Raw genomic sequence first — 19,283 nt, 5'->3', positions numbered from 1 at the left:
CACATTTATTGGAGCACAAGCTTTCTTGGGCATAAGTGGGTCTTTTGCCCACAAAAGCTCGTGCTCCAATAAATCCGGTGGTCTATAAGGTGCCATAGGACTTCTCCTTATTCGCCCATTTTCTGTAAGCATGGCTTTTGGACCTCCCTCTCGGGTCTAGCAATTTAGTTTGGTAATTGTGATGTTATTAAAATTAAATGAATACGCTAGTAGGAAATTGTTTTATTTCACTAACTACACATTTTCCGTTTTTTTTAAATTTTAAACAGTAAAAAAAATCATTGGAAAGTGCAAACGTGTAAAAAGCCAGCAAAAAAGGGAGCGGCCAAAAACGTTTTTTGCTTCGGGCGGCAAAAAACCTAGAGCTGTCTAGATCATCCCTGATAGACATTTCTCTAACCTGCTCTTCAGTATCTCCAGAGATGGGGATTCCACAACCTCCCTGGGCAATTTATTCCAGTGTTTGACCACCCTGACAGGTAGGAACTTTTTCCTAATGTCCAACCTCAACCTCCCTTGCTGCAGTTTAAGCCCCTTGCTTCTTGTTCTATCCTCAGAGGCCAAGATGAACAAGTTTTCTCCCTCCTCCTTAGGACACCCTTTTAGATACCTGAAAACGGCTCTCATGTCTCCCCTCAATCTTCTAAACTAAACAAGCCCAATTCTTTCAGCCTTCCCTCATAGCTCATGTTCTCTAGACCTTTCATCATTCTTGTTGCTCTTCTCTCGACCCTCTCCAATTTCTCCACCTCTTTCTTGAAAGGAAGTGGGACTCTAGGAAAGGCGGGTGGAGCAAAGACAAGGGTGTTGACCGGGATTTTAGGCCTGGCTGTGGGCCAGAGGAAGGAGACAGGCGAGCACGGTGGCCAAAGCCAGGAGAGAAACTCCACCAAGACGTTGTACCTCTTACAACCAAGCTGACTTTGAGCGCCCGCCGTAACAATTTGTGTTTTAAGGTCCACGGCGGGCCTGTTGCTCAGAGGCGCTTGGAGCTTTGACGACATCGGAGCCAGGCAGAGATAGATCTGGAGGGAACAGGGCATGGACTTGGAAAAGTATCCCCATACGGTGGGCTCAGAACACAGACCAGCAGGGAAGCCCGGAGTGACGGCCCCTAGAATGGAAGATCTCCATGCATCAGCAAGATGTGATGACCAGCCTCCTACAAGGGGCAGATAAAGCTGGCACAGTGGAAGGGACATTGAGTGAGGAAGTCAGAAGTGGGGTGGAAAAGTAGAAACTCAACCTTGGATTCCTCCAGCTCTCTCGTCAACTTCTCCCCGCCACCAACTGCAACGACGGATGGTGACCATGCCCACGCCCGCTCCGTCAGCCCGGCTCTGGGCCTCCAGCGTGGCTGGGTTTGGAGGCCCACCAGGAGGGAGTCCCCAGAACTTGGTTGACTTGGAGAACCAACACTTCTTCTACAGGGAGTCTTTGGTCATAGCTTTTAGGTATTGCGGTCAGTTTTCCAGAATAAATACACCGTGGCCGGTCCCTTCTCCATCACGGGGGACGAGCCATGCTCAGGTGAGTTCTACTAGTCTCCACGACTGCAACAATATCTCCTCTGGGTACCAGAGAACGGTGTTGCGTGTTTCTGTCCCAGAAGGCACCTTCAATGAATTGTCCTTTGAGGTTTGGTGAAGTCCAAACTGGGGGCACCTGGATCAGCCACCAGGCCCAACCTAAGAGGGATGAGAGGAGGTAACCCACCACCAATGCGGGTGGGCCACAGAAGCAGATAACAGCCTACTGCTGCTACCCAACCATGAGATGTACTTCTGCATCTCTGTGATGTTGGCACTTACGGTGGTGGCGTCAATCCCTGCCGGTGACTCGGTAAACCACGTAACGTGCTGGTTTGCAGGCTAACAACCTACTGCTGCTACCAGCCGACAGCCTTCCTCCCGCAGCTCCGTTAGTTAGGACTGTGCAGTCAAGCCCTCTGGCAGCCTTGTCCACGTGACAGGATAACAGCTTGCTACTGCTACCAGCCGGGGGAGTTACATGGGACAGTCCTCCTCAGTTGTGGTCCTGAAAATCCTCAGCTCTGCTCTGGTTCGGCATGTGCCATGGGAGATGGTCACATAACGAGGTGGTCCAGGTAGGAGGTTAATAGCATTCCGTGGCTCACGACGTTCAGCTGGGATTTTGGGTGGATCGGCTCCCTGCTGATGAGAAGAGAAGGGTGGACCCCCGGAGGGGCCAGAAATAGTCGACAGGGACATCTCAGAAGTTGAGGCTCAGCAGGGCTTCTGAGAGCTTGTTGAGGTCCCGGCTGCACGGTTCTCGGTGCAGGACAAAATCCACCTTCTGCTCCTGCCCCATGAAGATGGCCAGCAGCGCCTGCCTCAGCCGCTCTGTCTCCCACGGCATCCGTACTGCCTCCGCCTCCTCTGCCTTCTCCTCCTGGGGCTGCCTCCGCCGCTGCCGCTCCCCGGGCGGCTTCCGGTCCCGCAGCCGCAGCACCTCTGTCTGGGACGCCGGCCGGCTGGGGGCGGGAAGGGGGACCCCGCGCCCCGCGAAGGAGTGGCACGTGGGTGGCTTCGGCCTGCCAGGAGGAACATGGAGAGAAAGTGAATTTCCGCTCCCGACCACCCCAAGCGTGATCCCCTGGTGGTGGGCAGTTCCTACGTCTGACCAGCAGGGGGCAGGTAAGCATCTGGCAGTCAAAAATACCAGCCTTCAAGGGCGTGTGCAGCCCCGTCCCCGGGTGCCCAGCAGCCCCAAATGATTGGAGACCATGGCTCTAGACCGTTCATCATTTGTGTTGCTCTTCTCGGGACCTTCTCCAATCTCTCCCCCTCTCTCCTGAAATGGGGGGCCCAGAACTGGACACCCTCCTCCAACCGAGGCCCAGTCAGCGCAGCGTGGAAGGATGACTTCTCCGATCGGGCTCCCCACACCTCCTTCAAGAGATTTTGGCCCATGGGGCATTTCTGTGTCTCCATCCCTCCCTGCTGAAGGGGCTGGGCCGGGAGAGGCCGTTCTTGGCACGAGTAGGTACCTGAGGGGTTTCTGCAGGAATTCGTCCAGGGTGGGACCCTCTCGTCCCAGGGGGTCGTCAGGAACCATGAAGATGTTGCCCACGAAGGTGAATTGCAGCAGCCTGAGAAGGGGAGGGAGGGAGTTCAGAATCCCACCAGCACCCCATGTCCCGCTCCCTGGCCCCACCGCCCTGGTGTCTCACCACTCCCTGGCCCACTTAGTGCCCGGCCCCAGGGCCAGGTGGGAACCGGCGCCCCCTCGAGGAGCGACGGGCTCACCTCTCTTTGATGATCCCGACCCATTTCTTGGACTCCTGCATGAGGTCCCGGAGCTGGTCGTTGGTGACGATGATCCCGTCGGTCTCCTCGGCCAGCTTGAGCATGAACCTAACCCGAAGGAGAAACGTGAGATAGCCGCACCGGGCTGGGTATGGGACGCCAGCAGTACCGGGCACTGGCCACAAGGTGGCAGCAGAGCCCCATGAGCCGGCCCACAGGGGGCCCCCTAGGGGAGCAGTGAGGTGAGGGGCATGAGAGGGTCTCTGGTACCCTGTTCTAAGCCGGCTGTGGGGCAGGAGTGAGGGGCACCAGCACGCACGGCTGGGGGGGCAGGGGCTGTGGGTTGCTGGAGGGGCAACAGCAGGGATGGGGGGGCAGGGGCTGCGGGGTGGGGGTTTCTCTTTCCATTTCACCCTTTGGTTCTGCTCCAGCTGCAGCCGCAGGGATTTTCTGCTTCACACACACACACACACCCCGTCCCTCACGTGACCAACTGGGTGCAGAGGGGCCCCCGGCCTCGGAAAGCCCAGCGGGGGCGGGGCTCCAAGTCCCAGCCCCTCGGGTCTGTACCTGCCCGGCTACAGGGAGCCCACACTCCGGCTGGGGCCGCACAGCGAGTGGGAAGGAAGGGTCCCTGGAGACGGGGGGGGACGAGTTTACCTGTCGTCGTAGGGGGTGATGCGCTTCCCTTCCACCTGGCGGGAGGGCGTCAGCGACAGGAGGCTCAGGTCCCGCAGCTGCATCAGGAAATGTCTCTCTGGGGTGGAAGGGCAGAGGGGGTGAGCAGGGCAGGACGGGGGGGGGGAAGGGATGGGCTCTAGGAGGGAGAAACAGAGGGGGAGGGCGCTTCCCTTGGAGGTGGGGCCATGTAGGCGAGGATCTAGCCCTAGGGGGCAGCAAGGTGTAGGGTAGCAATGGGCCCTAGGGGGCCAGCCTTGGGGGGAGGAGCAAAGGATACTAGGGGGCCAGCCTGGGGGGGACCAAAAGGCCCTAGGGGGCCAGCCCAGGGAAGGGGTAGTGAAAAGCCCTGGGGTGGCAGAGGTACAATATCACACAAGACCATGAAGGCGAGTCCCCAGGTACGAAGCTGGGGGCACAATCGCAAAGGCAGGACCATCGTCCGTCCCCCCTGCCCGCCCAACTCCCTTCTTACCTTCCACCCTGGCCGCCTTCCCCATCCGCCACTGCGGCACGAAGACTGTCACCTCCCGGTGCCCCCGGTCCCAGAAATACTGCACAGCCAGGGCAATGCCCCGGCAGGAGAAGAACTGGTGTAAGCCGTGCCTGCAGAAGGGACGGGAGGCGATGGTGAGGCATGGAGGGTTGGACAAAGATGGGGGGAGACCGGCCACTATCCAAGGCGTGACGTTCCCATCGGTTCCAAGGTGAGACTAGGTCCCAGAAAGCTGAGTGCCTTGTGCATAGGCCTCAAGACCAAACTAGCCCTCAGGACCGGTCGTTCCTCTGAAGACTTCAAGAGAGGACCAAACCCAGTGGCCTACAGACAAGGGAAGCCTACAGCTTTGGGGACAAGACTGGTCCCAGGAAAATCTAAAATAGAGTCCTGAAACCTAGGTCAATCTTGAGGTCGATGGTCAACCCTTGAGGTCTACAGTCAACCCTTGAGACTTGAGGCCTACAGAGATGTCAAGTCTAGGATCTGAGTTTGTTCTTGGGACCTATGGGGCAGATCAAACAGAGAAAGATGTGGGGCCTGATCAGACCTTGAAGCATGAAAGAAAGTAACGTCCAGAGTCTTGCCATGGGTTCTAGTCTTGAGGTCTAGTGGGGTCTACAGGAAAAATCAAGCCTTTGGGTTTGGAGCGTGGCTAAGTCATATTGAGGCCTATAGGACCATCACGCCTAGATTGTTCTGGCTAATCTGGTCTTGAGATCTATGGAAGTCAACCATAAAATGCTGGGGCCTATTTAACTCTCAAGGGTTACTCCTAGAGTCCTGAGGCTAGTTCACGTGGACTGAGGCCTGCAGGCAAGATGGAAGACCTATGTCAATGGGGTTAACAGCTTAACTGGGCTCACCATCCACCACGTGCTAGGTCTCCAGAGCAAGATGCATCTACACAGGCTACTTACACCATGGCTATGTTGCTGCCATCGATAATGATCCTCCGTAGGTTCTTTTTCCCGGGTGTGTTGGCCAAGTTGAGCTTGAAGGGTGTCTGGATGGCTTCCTTGAACCGCTGGGCTCCAGTCACGGTCGGCACTGGGTCCATGTCCACAGTTGGCTGGCTCTCCTCGGCTGCCCATGCAGGCGAAGCCACAGGGGTCACGTCCATGGGGAAATCAGAGCTTTCTGAGAAGGGAGGTGGGCCACGAACCGCCCTGTGGAGACAAGACCCGTCTTTCCTCTCTGGCTCACAGTGAGGTGGACCCTGGAGATACACCTTGCCATTGGAGAGGGCCGGCACTCCCTCTCTGCGGCTGCCTCTGCGCTCCGGCCCATTCTCCACCCTGGCCTCCTCTTGGCGGTTGGCTTTCTCGTTGAGTTTCCTCAGCAACCCGGCCAAGGGGGCCCCTGTCTGGAGCTCTGCTGGGATCTCGCTGGGGGAGTGGCCACAGTTGGCTGCCGCTGCCTTGATCACCTCCAGCAGGTATTCGTTTTCATGTTGGGTGCTCTCCAGTGATGGCGGAAGAGAAGGAGGAGGAGGAGGAGGAGACGACATCTCCCTTGCCCGGGGCTCCTGGAAGGGCACAGGGCCACGCTCCTGCCGGGAGAAGGATGCCTGCTCCATTTGGACCCTGTCCAGGATCTGCGAGGGGGTCTCTCGCACACCGCCATCCTTCAGTACCTTCTTCACCACCCGCTCCTCGTAACCCATGGTCTTGAAGAAGTTGAGCATCATCTGAAACTCCTTCTCCGTCCATGACGACGACAGGGCCCCGACCGATGGTTCCTTCTCCTCTTCATCCTGGCTGGTCTCCTCCGGTCCCCTTTCCTCCACACCTCTCGCCACATCCTGACTGCGGGGCAACGTTGAGTCTTCCTGAGCCTCCTGGCTAGTGCCCCAACCTGGGGTCGGTTTCGATGACCGCTCATAAAGCGCTGGCCGCTCACCCTCCAGCTTTGTCCGGTCTGGAGGTCTACTGATGTCAAAGAAGTCCTGGGATTGTCCCTGAGGCCTACCCCCACCAGCTGCTTTGGCTTCCCACCATGGCGGCCGGTCTTGACCGACGCCCGGTGGCCCGCAGGCACCGTTCCACGGTGCCCGGGCCCCATCTTCCTCCTGGATGTCCCGCACCAGGTTGAGCAGCTCCTCCTTGAGCGGGGTGGGTAGGATGAGCAGGTCCATGGCGTGTTTGTCATCATGGAACTCCACCAGCTCCCGGAAGGCCTTCTTCACTAGCACGTCCTGCTCATCGGGCAGCCGGGGCGTCTTCTGGTACTTCTCCACGAACTCCTGGATACGGCTCTGAGCCATCACAAAGGCCTCGGCTAGGCCTGAGACCAGCAGGGAGCCGGGGTTGAGCAGGACCAGGTGGGCAGAGGTCCCTTTAGTGAGGCAGTCCAGGAAGAGACCTTGAGCTCCCACGAAGACGCATTGCATGTCCTTAGGGTAGCAGACTTCCTCGCTCAACTCCGGGTTGCAGAGACCCTTGATGTAGTCCTGGAGGACACGACAGAGGGACAGGGTTAGGACGTGCTATGGCAGGGCATCGGCTGACATGAAGGTTCCCTCGGCTCACTGTGTATCATGAGCCCTCTACTGCATGGCACTGAAGGGGAGTCTCCAGCAGCCTAGGTTGATGCTTTATTTTGAAGTCAGGGTTCTCTGTGCAACACGTTCAAGACAGAGGCCCTGACTTCCATTGGATTTTATTGGGCATAATGAGGCCCAGAGCTTGATTGGGGTCTGGGCAGTACCTGGCACAATGGGATCCCAGTATTGGCTGGACTATGTGTAGCACCAAACATTATCTTGATCAGGGCACTAATATCTGTAATTATACACATGTGTACCGACAACATCTGCATTTCAATCACAGTTTGGGAGGAAGGAAAGCCCGTCGCTTAAAAGTTAGGAAATGCTCGAATTGCAAATGTCTGGGTAACCTTAACTCTGCCCCTCTTGTGGATACTTCATGATGCATTTATTTACATGATCACACGTATCTATCCTTATACAAACCCCCACTCTTGCACTATCACTGAATCCTTCCATCCTTGCACTACCTGTCATCCGCCCATCCACCCCCATACACCTTGCTGTCTAACTGTCCCCATCCACCCCCTCTCTATCTATCCTCACACACCCCTTCCATCCATCCATCCCCCCCCACACACCCCTATCTATCCATCCATCCCCCCCACACCCCTATCTATCCATCCATCCCCCCCACACACCCCTATCTATCTATCCATCCATCCCCCCCACACACCCCTATCTATCTATCCATCCATCCCCCCCACACACCCCTATCTATCTATCCATCCATCCCCAAACACACCCGCTCTATCTATCTATCCCCATCCACCCCCTCTATCTATCTATCTATCTATCTATCTATCTATCTATCTATCTATCTATCCCCACACATAACCCTCTATCTATCTATCTAGCCATCTCTCCCCACACATCCCCTCTTATCTATCTATCCCCACGCCCCCTTTCTATCTACCTACCCCCACACATCCCTTCTATCTACCCCCCCTCACACACACCCTCCTATCTATCTGTCCCCACACACCCCTTCCATCCATCCATCCCCCCACACACACCCCTATCTATCTATCCCCACACCTCCCCTCTATCTATCCATCTCTCCCCCCCCCCCACACACACACACTTTTATGTATCTATCCATCCCCACACCCCCTTTCTATCTACCTACCCCCACACACCCCTTCTATCTATCTATCCCCCCCACACACCCCTTCTATCCATCCATCCATCCCCACACACACACCCCTATCTATCTATCTAGCCATCTATCCCCACCCCCACCTCTATCTATCCATCTCTCCCCCCACACTCCCTCTTATCTACCTACCCCCACACACCCCTTATATCTACCTACCTACCCCCCCACCACACACACACACCTTCTATCTATCTATCTATCTATCCCTGCACACCCCCTCTATCTATCTATCTATCCCCGCACACCCCCTCTATCTATCTATCTATCTATCTATCCCCGCACACCCCCTCTATCTATCTATCTATCTATCTATCTATCCATCCCCGCACACCCCCTCTATCTATCTATCTATCTATCCCACACACCCCCTCTATCTATCTATCTATCTATCTATCTATCTATCTATCTATCTATCTATCTATCCCCACACACCCCCTCTATCTATCTATCTATCTATCTATCTATCCATCCCCACACACCCCCTCTATCTATCTATCTATCCCCACATTATCTATCTATCTATCTATCTATCCCCACACACCCCATCTATCTATCTATCTATCTATCTATCTATCTATCTATCTATCTATCTATCTATCTATCTATCTATCCCCACACACCCCCTCTATCTATCTATCTATCTATCTATCTATCTATCCTTCTGTCCACTGAAATGCAGGGAGCCTCTCCAGGAGGCGTTAGGAGCTGCTGGTACCAGAACCAATAGTGAATACAAAGGGTCTGGGATGGTTCCCCTCCCTCCCGCCCCACGGCCCCCTGCTCGCCCAGCTGTGGCCTCCCGCCGCCGCCTTTCCTTCCTCCCCCCCAGTGCGCAGTCGAGCGTGTGGGTGGGACTGAGTGGCAGGAGGGGAAAGATGGTTATTTTGGTTGCAGTTTCCACCCAGGTTTTACGTCCCCGGCAGAAGAAAATTTCCCCGAGGTCTGGGCGGGGTGCGGCAGGGGGGTGGGGAGGGAGTGAAAATGAAAACGGCCGGGGGAGGGGAGCGTGGCCTGAAATGCAAGTCACTTCCTAGCGTGTCGGTGCGTCTGGCCGGTCGGCTCCTTGCAGGGCCTCCCGCCTCCCCGAATCGAGCCGAGGGGAGGGAGTGGGTGGGCTTGGCCGACCGAGGGCCAATCCTGCTAGGGTCTAACACAGTGCTATCACAGGCGGGGTGCCAATCTGGGGGCCTGGCACGTGGGGGTTGGTGATAAGATTGGCAGCCCTCCCCAAGCATCCCTGAAGGGGGCGGGGCTCAAAATGGAAGGGGCGGAGCCTGTGGGCCACCAGGCCTCAGCACTGTGTGGACCAGTGCATGCTCCCCGCCACCTCTTAACCCTCCGACACCCCGGCTTCCGCAGGCAGCCCTAAAAGCTGCCAGGAGCACTCCACATGGCACTCCGGCGGCGATTAAAAGGGCCGGTGCAGGGACAGAAACATCCGTAAAATGCAGCTGGCTGGAGAAAGACACGAACTAGGACTCTAACCGTGATCGCCTGGCCCGGGGATGCCGGCCAATGATGGGACGTTAAAGAGACCAGGCACGGTTGTCCTTCGCTCTCCTCGCCGGACGACGCGAGCGGAGGCCTCCTGCCGGCCGACTTAAGCTCAGAGCACAGGAGCGGGATCACATTGCATGGGCGCAGCAGGGCAAGGATTCCTAAGTACGAGGGGTGAGGGACCTGGGGTAAGCGCCTGTTCCTCGGGGCAGGGAGGAAGCGGACTATGGTGGCCATCTGTGGGGACGGGGCCACCTGTCACAAAGGCAGGCTCCCCTGGGTGCCCAGACAGACCGGGGTGGCCAAGGGGACCGTCTGGGACTTCTAGGAATCGGCTGGGGGCGTCAATGCACAGAACTCCTGGCCAGTCGGGGCTTTGGGTCTGGTTCCAAAGTCTGCTAAGCGGTTGTGACCGTGCTCTCGGGCCATCGAAGGACAGAACCATCAAGGGCCAAATCCTCAAAGGGATGTGTATCAGAGATCTGCTCATATCAACTCCAAAGGAGCTACGGCCCATTGACCCCAGCTGGGATCTGCCCCATTGACCCCAGCTGGGATCTGGCCTATTGACCCCAATGGAGCTACGGCCCATTGACCCCAGCTGGGATCTGCCCCATTGACCCCAATGGCGCTACGGCCCATTGACCCCGGCTGGGATCTGCCCCATTGACCCCAATGGAGCTACGGCCCATTGACCCGGCTGGGATCTGCCCCATTGACCCCAATGGAGCTACGGCCCATTGACCCCGGCTGGGATCTGCCCCATTGACCCCAATGGAGCTACGGCCCATTGACCCAGCTGGGATCTGCCCCATTGACCCCAATGGAGCTACGGCCCATTGACCCCGGCTGGGATCTGCCCCATTGACCCCAATGGAGCTACGGCCCATTGACCCCGGCTGGGATCTGCCCCATTGACCCCAATGGAACTACGGCCCATTGACCCAGCTGGGATCTGGCCCATTGACCCCAATGGAGCTACGGCCCATTGACCCAGCTGGGATCTGGCCCATTGAGCGTGGTGGGCTCTAGGCAGCCAAATTTTGGGTAAAATTTCATCTATCTATTCCAGAGGCAGGGCAGGGTGTGAAGGCACCAAGACTCAATGTTACAACCGCCAGTGCACAGCCGGGGAGTGAGGAGCAATCGGGAGGCCTCAGGGTGCAAGGAAACTCACCCAGGATGGAGACAGGTGGGGGAAACTTCAGGTGAGAAGAATTAGCCACCAAACCTAACGAGTCAGGATGTGGTTGAACTGCGCACAGGGTGTTGGTAGAACACCCAGACCTGTCACACACCCACTCCCAAGTTGCTGGGACACACATTCTAGGGCAGGGTGTTAAATTCCTTCGGGAATGGTGAGACTCCCCCATGCAGGGCTGTGACAGCTACACATATAAGAGGGAGTGGGGGGGTATGTGTATTAAATCCCTTAGAGATTCATCCCGTTGTGTGTTATCTCATGCTCGTGGTGGTGATACACCCGTGCTTTGCACCCCCGCAGGTCGGTGATCAGTATCCGCGGTGGGGGGTGGTCAGTACTCACACGCCCGGGGCTGTGATATATTTACCCAGGTGGGGTCGGGGGACAGCCATACACACGGTTCCACGTGCACTGACCGCCTGCTGCTGCACATGGGGGGGATGTAGGTCTCTGCACAAAAGTCGGGAAAGGTTGGCCATTTTATCAAGCGCTCCAACACTGCAGAGGGGAGTCTTGGATGGATGGACGGATTGATGGATGGATGGACGGGCAGATAGGGTAGGCAGAAGGGTGGACGGATGTGTATGGGGACAGATGGATGGTGGATGGATGGATGAATGGGTGAGTGAGCAGAGGTGGGGGGGATGGACGACAGACAAGGTGGATAGACAGACAGACAGACAGACAGACAGATAGAGGGGGTGTGTGGGGGGATAGATAGATAGGCAGGCGGACGGACGGACGGGTCTGAGGAAGGATGGGCGGATGGGCAGGCGGGTGGGCGGACGGATGGATGGACAGACGGACAGGGTGGAGGGATGGACGGACAGGGTGGTGGGAGGGAAGGTGGTGTACAAGGGAGTTGAAAAATATGTACCTGGATAGTGGGGTGTGCTGTGATAATTGGAGGAGTGTGGGAGGATGTGTGTGTGTGTTGGTTGGAGGTTAGAGGAGGGGGAATTGTCTGGGGATGGGTGTTTGCGTGGATGGGGATGGGTGAGGAAGAGATGGGGTGTATGTCTGCGGTTGCGGGAACGGATGGAAATGTCGGGGATGGATGAGTGTGTCAGTGGGACAGGAACATGGGGGGGGGGATAGGGCTATTTTGGGGAGGCAGGAGCCTGCGGGGGAGGTGTCCGGTGATGGGGGTGTATGTCAGATGCTGGCAAGGGAGACCAGGGGAGTGAGAAAGGAAAGGGAGTGTCGGGGGACGGGACGGTGTCGGAGGACGGACGTGGCATGAAGGTACAAGGGGTGCGTCGGGGGATGGGGATAGAAATGGGGGGAGGGCACATTTGGGGGGAGAAGGGATGTGTCACAGGATGGGAGACTGGAGCACGGAGGAGGGTGGGAGTCAGGGAACCCAGTAGCCCCCCATTACCTTTGCTTTCTGCAGCTCCTGCCGGGGGCCCTGCAGCTGCAGCCAGATCTGCCCAGCGCCCGGCGAGGCAGAGGAGGGGCCCGGCTTGGCCCCCAGCACCCCCAGCACATTCAGCTCCACGCCGAAGAGCCGCTCGATATGGGGCCGCTGCTCCGTCACGGCCACCCGGGCCTCCTCGGGGATGGCAAACTCATCCAGCCCCCCCGTCGCCATGGTGCCTGCCTCCATGGTACCTGCCTCACCTTGCGGGGGGGGAGGGAGAGAGAGAAGGAGGGGAAAGAGATGAATTAGTGGTCATCCTGAATTCACAGGGGTGCTGGGTTGGTGAAGAACGCGGGCACGGGGCAGGCATGAGGGGAGGGTGTCTCCGGGTATGTCTACACTACAAAGTTAATTGGAAATAACAGCAGCTATTTCAAATTCACTTTACCAGCATCTGCACAGGCAAACCGCTAGTTCGAAATAGCGGAGCATTTACTTCGAATTTGGTAAACCTCATTCTACCAGGAGTAACGCCAAATTGGAAATAGCTATTTCGAATTTAGTGCTGTGTAGACACTTCATTCGAAATAGGGGGCCTCCAGCCCTTCCCAGGGAGCCCTGGTGGCCACTCTGGGCACAACCAGGAAAACTTACTCTCCTCTCCCCCAGCCCCGGAGCCATTCAAGGGGTAGACCCTGGCCACAGTGCCTGTGCCAGCTCCCAGCCTGCCAGCCCAGAGCCAGCAGTGGCCACCGAGGCCCCTGACCCAGTGGCCCCAAAACAGGAGCCCGCAAGCCACTGGCAGCCAGCCCTCCACCGCTCCCCAGGAGCTGTCTGCCAGCTCCCAGGAGCCTGACGGGGCTGGAGAAGGCGGGCACCTTCCTGGTCCAGGGTGGAGATCATGGACCTTCTTCAGGTTTGGGGGGGATGCCCCCAACGTCCATGACCTCAGCCCTAGTCAGAGGACCATGGCCGTCTATGGCAGGGTAGCTGCCAGCCTGGCCACCAAAGGCCACATGCAAACCCAGGAGCAGGTTAGCATGAAAGTCAGGTTGGTCCGGCGAGACCCCCCAACTCTAAGCCCTGAGCTTCCCCTCCCCCTTCTTCCCCTGGCTTCCCCTTTCCAGCTCCCTCTTCCCAGGTTTCCCCCTCCTCTCTCCCACCTTCTCTCTTCCCCTCTTCGGCCTCCTTTTCCCAGTCTCCCCAGAGGTTCATCCCCCCCCCCAGTTTTGTTCAATAAACCCAGTTTCTATTTTTGAACATACGTGTCTTTTATTTGACATCAGGAAGGGGGGCTAGGGAGGGGTAAGTGGAAGGACGTGAGGGAGGAATGGGGCACGAGCCCCCAGTGGAGAGGACCAGGGAGGTTCTGAAGGCTCTGAGGGGTGGACGCTCTCCCTCAGGACCTCCTGGATCCTGACAGCCCCCCGATGGACCCCCCGGATGGCAGCCTGCAGCAAGTGCAGCCGGGCTGATGGCAACGACCCCACGAGACGCACCGGCGTGCCCAGGGGCAGCTCTGGCTCCATGTGGCCGAGTGCTGTGGTGTCCCGCGTGCGGGCGCTCAGGGCACTCCAAGCCAGGACTGCTTTGCTGTCCCTCATCCAGGTAGACAAGCAAGCGGGGAACCCTGAGAACTGTCTGTCCGGGGTGGGGGTCGGGTCCCTTTAAGCACGGAGCTCAGTTAGCCTCAGGCAGCAGCCTCACACACTAAGTCCTAACCTGATGCCCTGCCGGCACTGGCTCCAGCCAGCCTTAACCTCGGTTCAGGGTCCACTCAGTGTGGACGTGCTATTTCGAAATAGTTTGTGTGGCTAGATGTGTTATTTTGAATTAGCTTAATTGGAAATGGTTAATTCGAATTAAGCTAATTCGAAATAGCACTGTAGTGTAGACATACCCTTAGACTTTGCACAGGAAATGTAGACTACCCCTTAGCCTTTCGGTGCCTTCCCATAGTTCCCCAGGAGGGCACCCACAATGCACTGGGAGCAACTTGGCACAGTGCAAAGGGACCGTGGGTTCCCCCCTCCGGAAGGGGAATACTTTGTGGTGGAAGCACGTTTATAAGGATATACACAAATCTGCACTAGAGATCGAATTGGGCTATCGGGCACTCAGGGCACTGGGATTGGTCCTGCCTTGGGCAGGGGGCTGGACTTGATGACCTTCTGAGGTCTCTTCCAGCTCTATGGTTCTATGAAATATCTCCCCCCAGCAACCGATTCTTAAACCGGTTTAAATCCCTTAAACCAGTTCCTGTGTAAACGCTCTAATCTCGGTTTGAAGCGCCAATTGCTTCTCACCAAATCAGCTATTCTGGGAGCAAACTGAAGCTGTGGGTTAAACTTGGAGCAGACTCCGTCCTTACCTGAATTTTCAATGTTTCCGTAGGTTCCGATGTTTCAGACGTTGCTGGCTTAGATCTCGGAACGCTGCTAACCAAAAATATAGATAGAAGAATTAATAGATATTACAGGTTAATTCTGCAAGATAATACTAAGTGATATATAATTGATTGCAAATACACAATAATTATACGGCTGTAACGGTAATTGTAGTTAGTAACTAATGTATTGATTTGGATTGATTGTAGATTTACAATTATAATAATTAAGTACAGTTTACCAATGAATTATAAATATGTAACCAATCATACAAAAATAAGTCATATGAATATACCATACATAAACATGTATTAATACTAGGATCATCTCTTGATGATGAATTAGGTTATATTTTATAGTTCATTAATTCATAAAAAGGTATTGGACCTAGCAATTAATGAACTGTTAAACATCTATTAATATTATGATCGTCTCGATGATAAATGAGGCTATGTTTACCAGTTCATTACTTGCTAAATCCAATACCTTTTTATGAATTAATGAACTATAAAATATAGCCTCATTCATCATCAAGAGATTATCATAATAATACATATTTATGTATTGTATATTCGTATGACTTATTTTTTATGAGATTGGCTACATTATTTATAACTATTTATCATAAGAGATGGTCATAATTAATTGGATACCTGACAATAATGAATTCTAAATAGTAATTAATGAATTATAAATAATTGCTCATAATGAATACATTATAATATTCACACTAAATACACAGTGCGGACTAACATTGAATTATAAATGGCAATGAATTATAATGAATATACTGTATAACCAAACTAAACTATTAAAATAAACGTAAGAATTACATTAATATAAAATGCATAACGATGAATTGTAAGGAGGAACAAGTGAATTATTAATCATATATAATGGATCATAATACATGCAAATCATCACAGCAGTTAATACAGAGTACACATCACAAAAGAGTTATAGGATGGATTGCAATAAGTCACCTCTCATGTATTATAAATAGCAAAAATCATCATCAATAGGACCGTCATATTAATACGCACTAGGTAACAGCATTTATTTTATAATCAGTAACTAATGGATTATTAATATCAGAGCTCGCACCATGATTGAAAGGAACAGCCACTGTCATGGATATTCAGAACATAACAGCCATCAATCACAGGCCCTAACGAGCACATTAGAAAGAATGGATCCACATATCAGGTAATAATGGCAATAATTATAGCGGGTGCGTGATCTCTCTGAATTCTGAGCAGCCACTAAGGAATGGTCAACGATCTTCGCATCGTATCGTTTCGCGACTCTCCGGCGTACAACTAGACTAACGTAGGAACGCTAAATAGAGGATCGGAAAGCAAATATCGGTTCCTGGTGCGGGTCGATACCTGGGATTAGTATGGAGTGAACGCTAATTCAGTCCAACTAATTAATTCTGTAAATTAAACAGGAGCTAATGCCAGCTAAGAGTGATAACACGGCAACACAGCAAACAGCAGACACCGCCACGTGGAACACGCTACATAGCAGCTAATGAAGAAGAGCTAATTGTAAATAAACACTCATTAGCTGGAAGGAGGCAGCCAGCCATCGCCCCTCCCCCATGCCCAGGCTCATCAGCGGATCTCAAAGCGCGCTGGGAGGGCACTGAGAAGCTCAGGATCGCCACCCCATGGCGCCAAGGGGGAAACTGAGTCACAGATGGGCGGGGCTTGGCCAAGATAACCAGCAGCCTAGGGGCAGAGCCAGGAAGAGAGCCCCCGCCCCGCTCTAACCACTAGCCCCCACTGCCCTTCCCAGAGCCGGGCGGAGAACCCAGGAGTCCCGCCCCGCCCCCGGCCCGCCGGGATCGCACCCACCGGCCCCCCGGGCCCGGCTGCCACAGGCAGGCTGCGGGCGAGCTGGGAGGCTCCGGCTGCTGCGAAGTTTCACTTCTCCTGCCGCTGTGTCTGGTTCTGCCCCCGCCCCCTGACCCCCGAGCCCCCTCTGTGCCCCCCACCCCCCGGCCCTGCCCCCCTCCCTGCCCCTGAGCCCTGCCCCCTTCCCTGGACCCCCTCTGTGCCCCCCACCCCCCGGCCCTGCCCCCCTCCCTGCCCCTGAGCCCTGCCCCCTTCCCTGGACCCCCTCTGTGCCCCCCACCCCCCGGCCCTGCCCCCCTCCCTGCCCCTGAGCCCTGCCCCCTTCCCTGGGCCCCCTCTGTGCCCCCCACCCCTGGGCCCTGCCCCCCTCCCTGCCCCTGAGCCCTGCCCCCTTCCCTGGGCCCCCTCTGTGCCCCCCACCCCTGGGCCCTGCCCCCCTCCCTGCCCCTGAGCCCTGCCCCCTTCCCCAGGCCCCCTCTGTGCCCTCCACCCCGCCCCCCTCCCTGCCCCTTCCCCAGGCCCCCTCTGTGCCCCCCACCCCCACACCCTGCCCCCTCCCTGCCCCTGAGCCCTGCCCCCTTCCCTGGGCCCCCTCTGTGCCCCCCACCCCTGGGCCCTGCCCCCTTCCCCCGTGCCCCTCTGTGCCCTCCACCCCCACACCCTGCCCCCTCCCTGCCCCTGAGCCCTGCCCCTTCCCCCGGGCCCCTCTGTGCCCCCCACCCCTAAGCCCTGCCCCCTTCCCCCGGGCCCCTCTGTGCCCCCCACCCCCGGGCCCTGCCCCCTTCCCCCGGCCCCTCTGTGCCCCCCACCCCCGGGCCCGGCTGGCTCTGCCCCTGTACCGCTTTCTGCCCCCCGGTCCGTCCGTCTGTCCACCTCGCCATCCGCCCGGGGATTTCCCTCTGCAGCCGCGCGCCCCTCGGTGCCCCCCCCCAGCGCGCCCCTCTGTGCCCCCACCCCCCTACCCTGCCCCCCTCCCTGCCCCTGAGCCCTGCCCCCTTCCCCCGGGCCCCTCTGTGCCCCCCACCCCTAAGCCCTGCCCCCTTCCCCTGGGCCCCTCTGTGCCCCCCACCCCCGGGCCCTGCCCCCTTCCCCCGGGCCCCTCTGTGCCCCCCAACCCCGGACCCTGCCCCCTTCCCCCGGGCCCCTCTGTGCCCCCCACCCCTAAGCCCTGCCCCCTTCCCCTGGGCCCCTCTGTGCCCCCCACCCCCGGGCCCTGCCCCCTTCCCCCGGGCCCCTCTGTGCCCCCCAACCCCGGACCCTGCCCCCTTCCCCCGGGCCCCTCTGTGCCCCCCACCCCTAAGCCCTGCCCCCTTCCCCTGGGCCCCTCTGTGCCCCCCACCCCCGGGCCCTGCCCCCTTCCCCCGGGCCCCTCTGTGCCCCCCAACCCCGGACCCTGCCCCCTTCCCCCGGGCCCCTCTGTGCCCCCCACCCCCGGTCCGTCCGTCTGTCCACCTCGCCATCCGCCCGGGGATTTCCCTCTGCAGCCGCGCGCCCCTCGGTGCCCCCCCCCCCAGTCCCAAGGCATCTTTCCGGCCCCACAGCGCGCCCCACCCCCCTGGGAAATTCCAGGCTGTGACGCGAGGGGGAGGGGTGTGGGGGGGGGGGATTGTTCAGCTGGCTCGGGGCATCAATGGGAGGAAAATCGGAGGTTTCCCGCCTGCCCCCCCCCCCCCCCGGGGCTGTTTCATATTTCCTGATACCCCGCCCCCCCCCTTGCCGGGCGCGGCCCAGACCCCCCCCGAGACCAGCCCCGCCCCTAGGTGCGACCCCGCAAGGGCCACAGTCTGAGGGGGGGAAACTGAGGCACGCACGGGGGGGAGGGAACGGGACTTACCCCCCGTCTCGCCGCGGCGTGGTCTGTCCCAGGCCCCTGCCCTGCCTCAGCTGATCCAACAGCCCCTCGCTTCCTGGGGGTGGGACCGCGCTATTTCCGCCCCGCCCCACTCTTAACCCTTTGGGCACCGGCCTCGGAGTCCCGCCCCCGGGCCGGGCTCAGCACCCAGGAGTCCTGGCTCCCCGCCCAGCGCTCTCACCACTAGACCCTACTGCCCAGCCTGAGCCGGGCTTAGCACCCAGGAGTCCTGGCTCCCCGCCCAGCGCTCTCACCACTAGACCCTACTGCCCAGCCTGAGCCGGGCTTAGCATCCAGGAGTCCTGGCTCCCCGCCCAGCTGCTCTTACCACTACACCCTACTCCTCACCCTGAGCTGGGCTCAGCACCCAGGAGTCCTGGCTCCCCGCCCAGCTGCTCTCACCACTAGCCCTCACTTCTCTTCCAGAACCTGGGACAGAACTCAGTACAGTAGTCTGGATTCTCAGCCCTCTACCTATTATACCTCCCTGCTGTTCCCTTTTGTTTCCAGTCCCACATCTTGCCCTTCAATAAAAATCCCCCCAAAACCACCTGCCCTAGGAAATTCCCCCCCAGGGAAGGAATCAAAAACCAAGCAGCATTTTGGGAGGGGACAAACCCCCTCTAGGTTGGTTTTCATTCACCACTAGTTCTCCAGGCGTTCGAGGCCCACAGGCCGGTTCTGGGGGGCAGGAGAGGGTCCACGCTGGATCTTCGCGGATTGACGGCATCGTGAAATCAGCTTGTCGGATTTCCTGGAGAAGCAGGTGAGAGGAACCCCGGGTGTCCAACACTGGGCCACTTACCCATCTCCGGGCAGTGTCGCTGATGTGACTCGGTTGGAAGATTTGCCTCCATCGGGGGCGGATAAAAATGAACTTCTCTTGGTCCTCGAAGGGCAGAAAAGTTCCACAGCCACCCCGACCCCCCAACACAGGCTTCTTCCACCCCCCCCTTCCCTCTCCTGAAACT

At 57.3% G+C, this 19,283-nt stretch overlaps 1 protein-coding gene across 5 annotated transcripts; it reads right to left on the bottom strand.

Moving 5' to 3' along the window:
• Window positions 1-207: 207 nt before the first annotated feature.
• Window positions 208-18,388, bottom strand: KHNYN (KH and NYN domain containing). 5 transcript variants are annotated; one of them, XM_075911796.1, is made up of 9 exons: window positions 18,295-18,388; window positions 14,586-14,652; window positions 12,233-12,474; window positions 5,364-6,895; window positions 4,423-4,553; window positions 3,930-4,026; window positions 3,270-3,377; window positions 3,011-3,112; window positions 208-2,554 (listed from the first exon to the last, which is right to left on the bottom strand). In XM_075911796.1, exons 3-9 carry the CDS (start codon window positions 12,458-12,460, stop codon window positions 2,233-2,235), a joined length of 2,520 nt encoding a protein of 839 aa, XP_075767911.1. In that variant the 5' UTR covers window positions 12,461-12,474; window positions 14,586-14,652; window positions 18,295-18,388; the 3' UTR covers window positions 208-2,232. The 5 variants fall into 5 exon arrangements, with proteins under 5 accessions (XP_075767911.1, XP_075767912.1, XP_075767915.1 ...); XM_075911797.1 differs by having other exon boundaries at window positions 14,586-14,649; window positions 18,295-18,382; XM_075911800.1 differs by lacking the exon at window positions 18,295-18,388 and adding an exon at window positions 15,990-16,532.
• Window positions 18,389-19,283: the final 895 nt, after the last annotated feature.

This window comes from Pelodiscus sinensis, chromosome 30 (assembly GCF_049634645.1).
Source record: "Pelodiscus sinensis isolate JC-2024 chromosome 30, ASM4963464v1, whole genome shotgun sequence".
NCBI classification, from domain to species: domain Eukaryota; kingdom Metazoa; phylum Chordata; order Testudines; family Trionychidae; genus Pelodiscus; species Pelodiscus sinensis.
This window is presented reverse-complemented; position numbering and strand designations above follow the sequence as displayed.

What these genes read in the sequence shown, in the direction of transcription:
- KHNYN (XM_075911796.1), bottom strand. Translation starts at nt 12,460, where the DNA reads ATGGAGGCAGGCACCATGGCGACGGGGGGGCTGGATGAGTTTGCCATC. An exon ending in AGGAGCTGCAGAAAGCAAAG is followed by an intron (nt 6,896 to 12,232) that starts GTAATGGGGGGC and finishes CGTGTCCTCCAG; the next exon opens with GACTACATCAAGGGTCTCTG. An exon ending in TTCCTGCAGAAACCCCTCAG is followed by an intron (nt 2,555 to 3,010) that starts GTACCTACTCGT and finishes TCCTCCTGGCAG; the next exon opens with GCCGAAGCCACCCACGTGCC.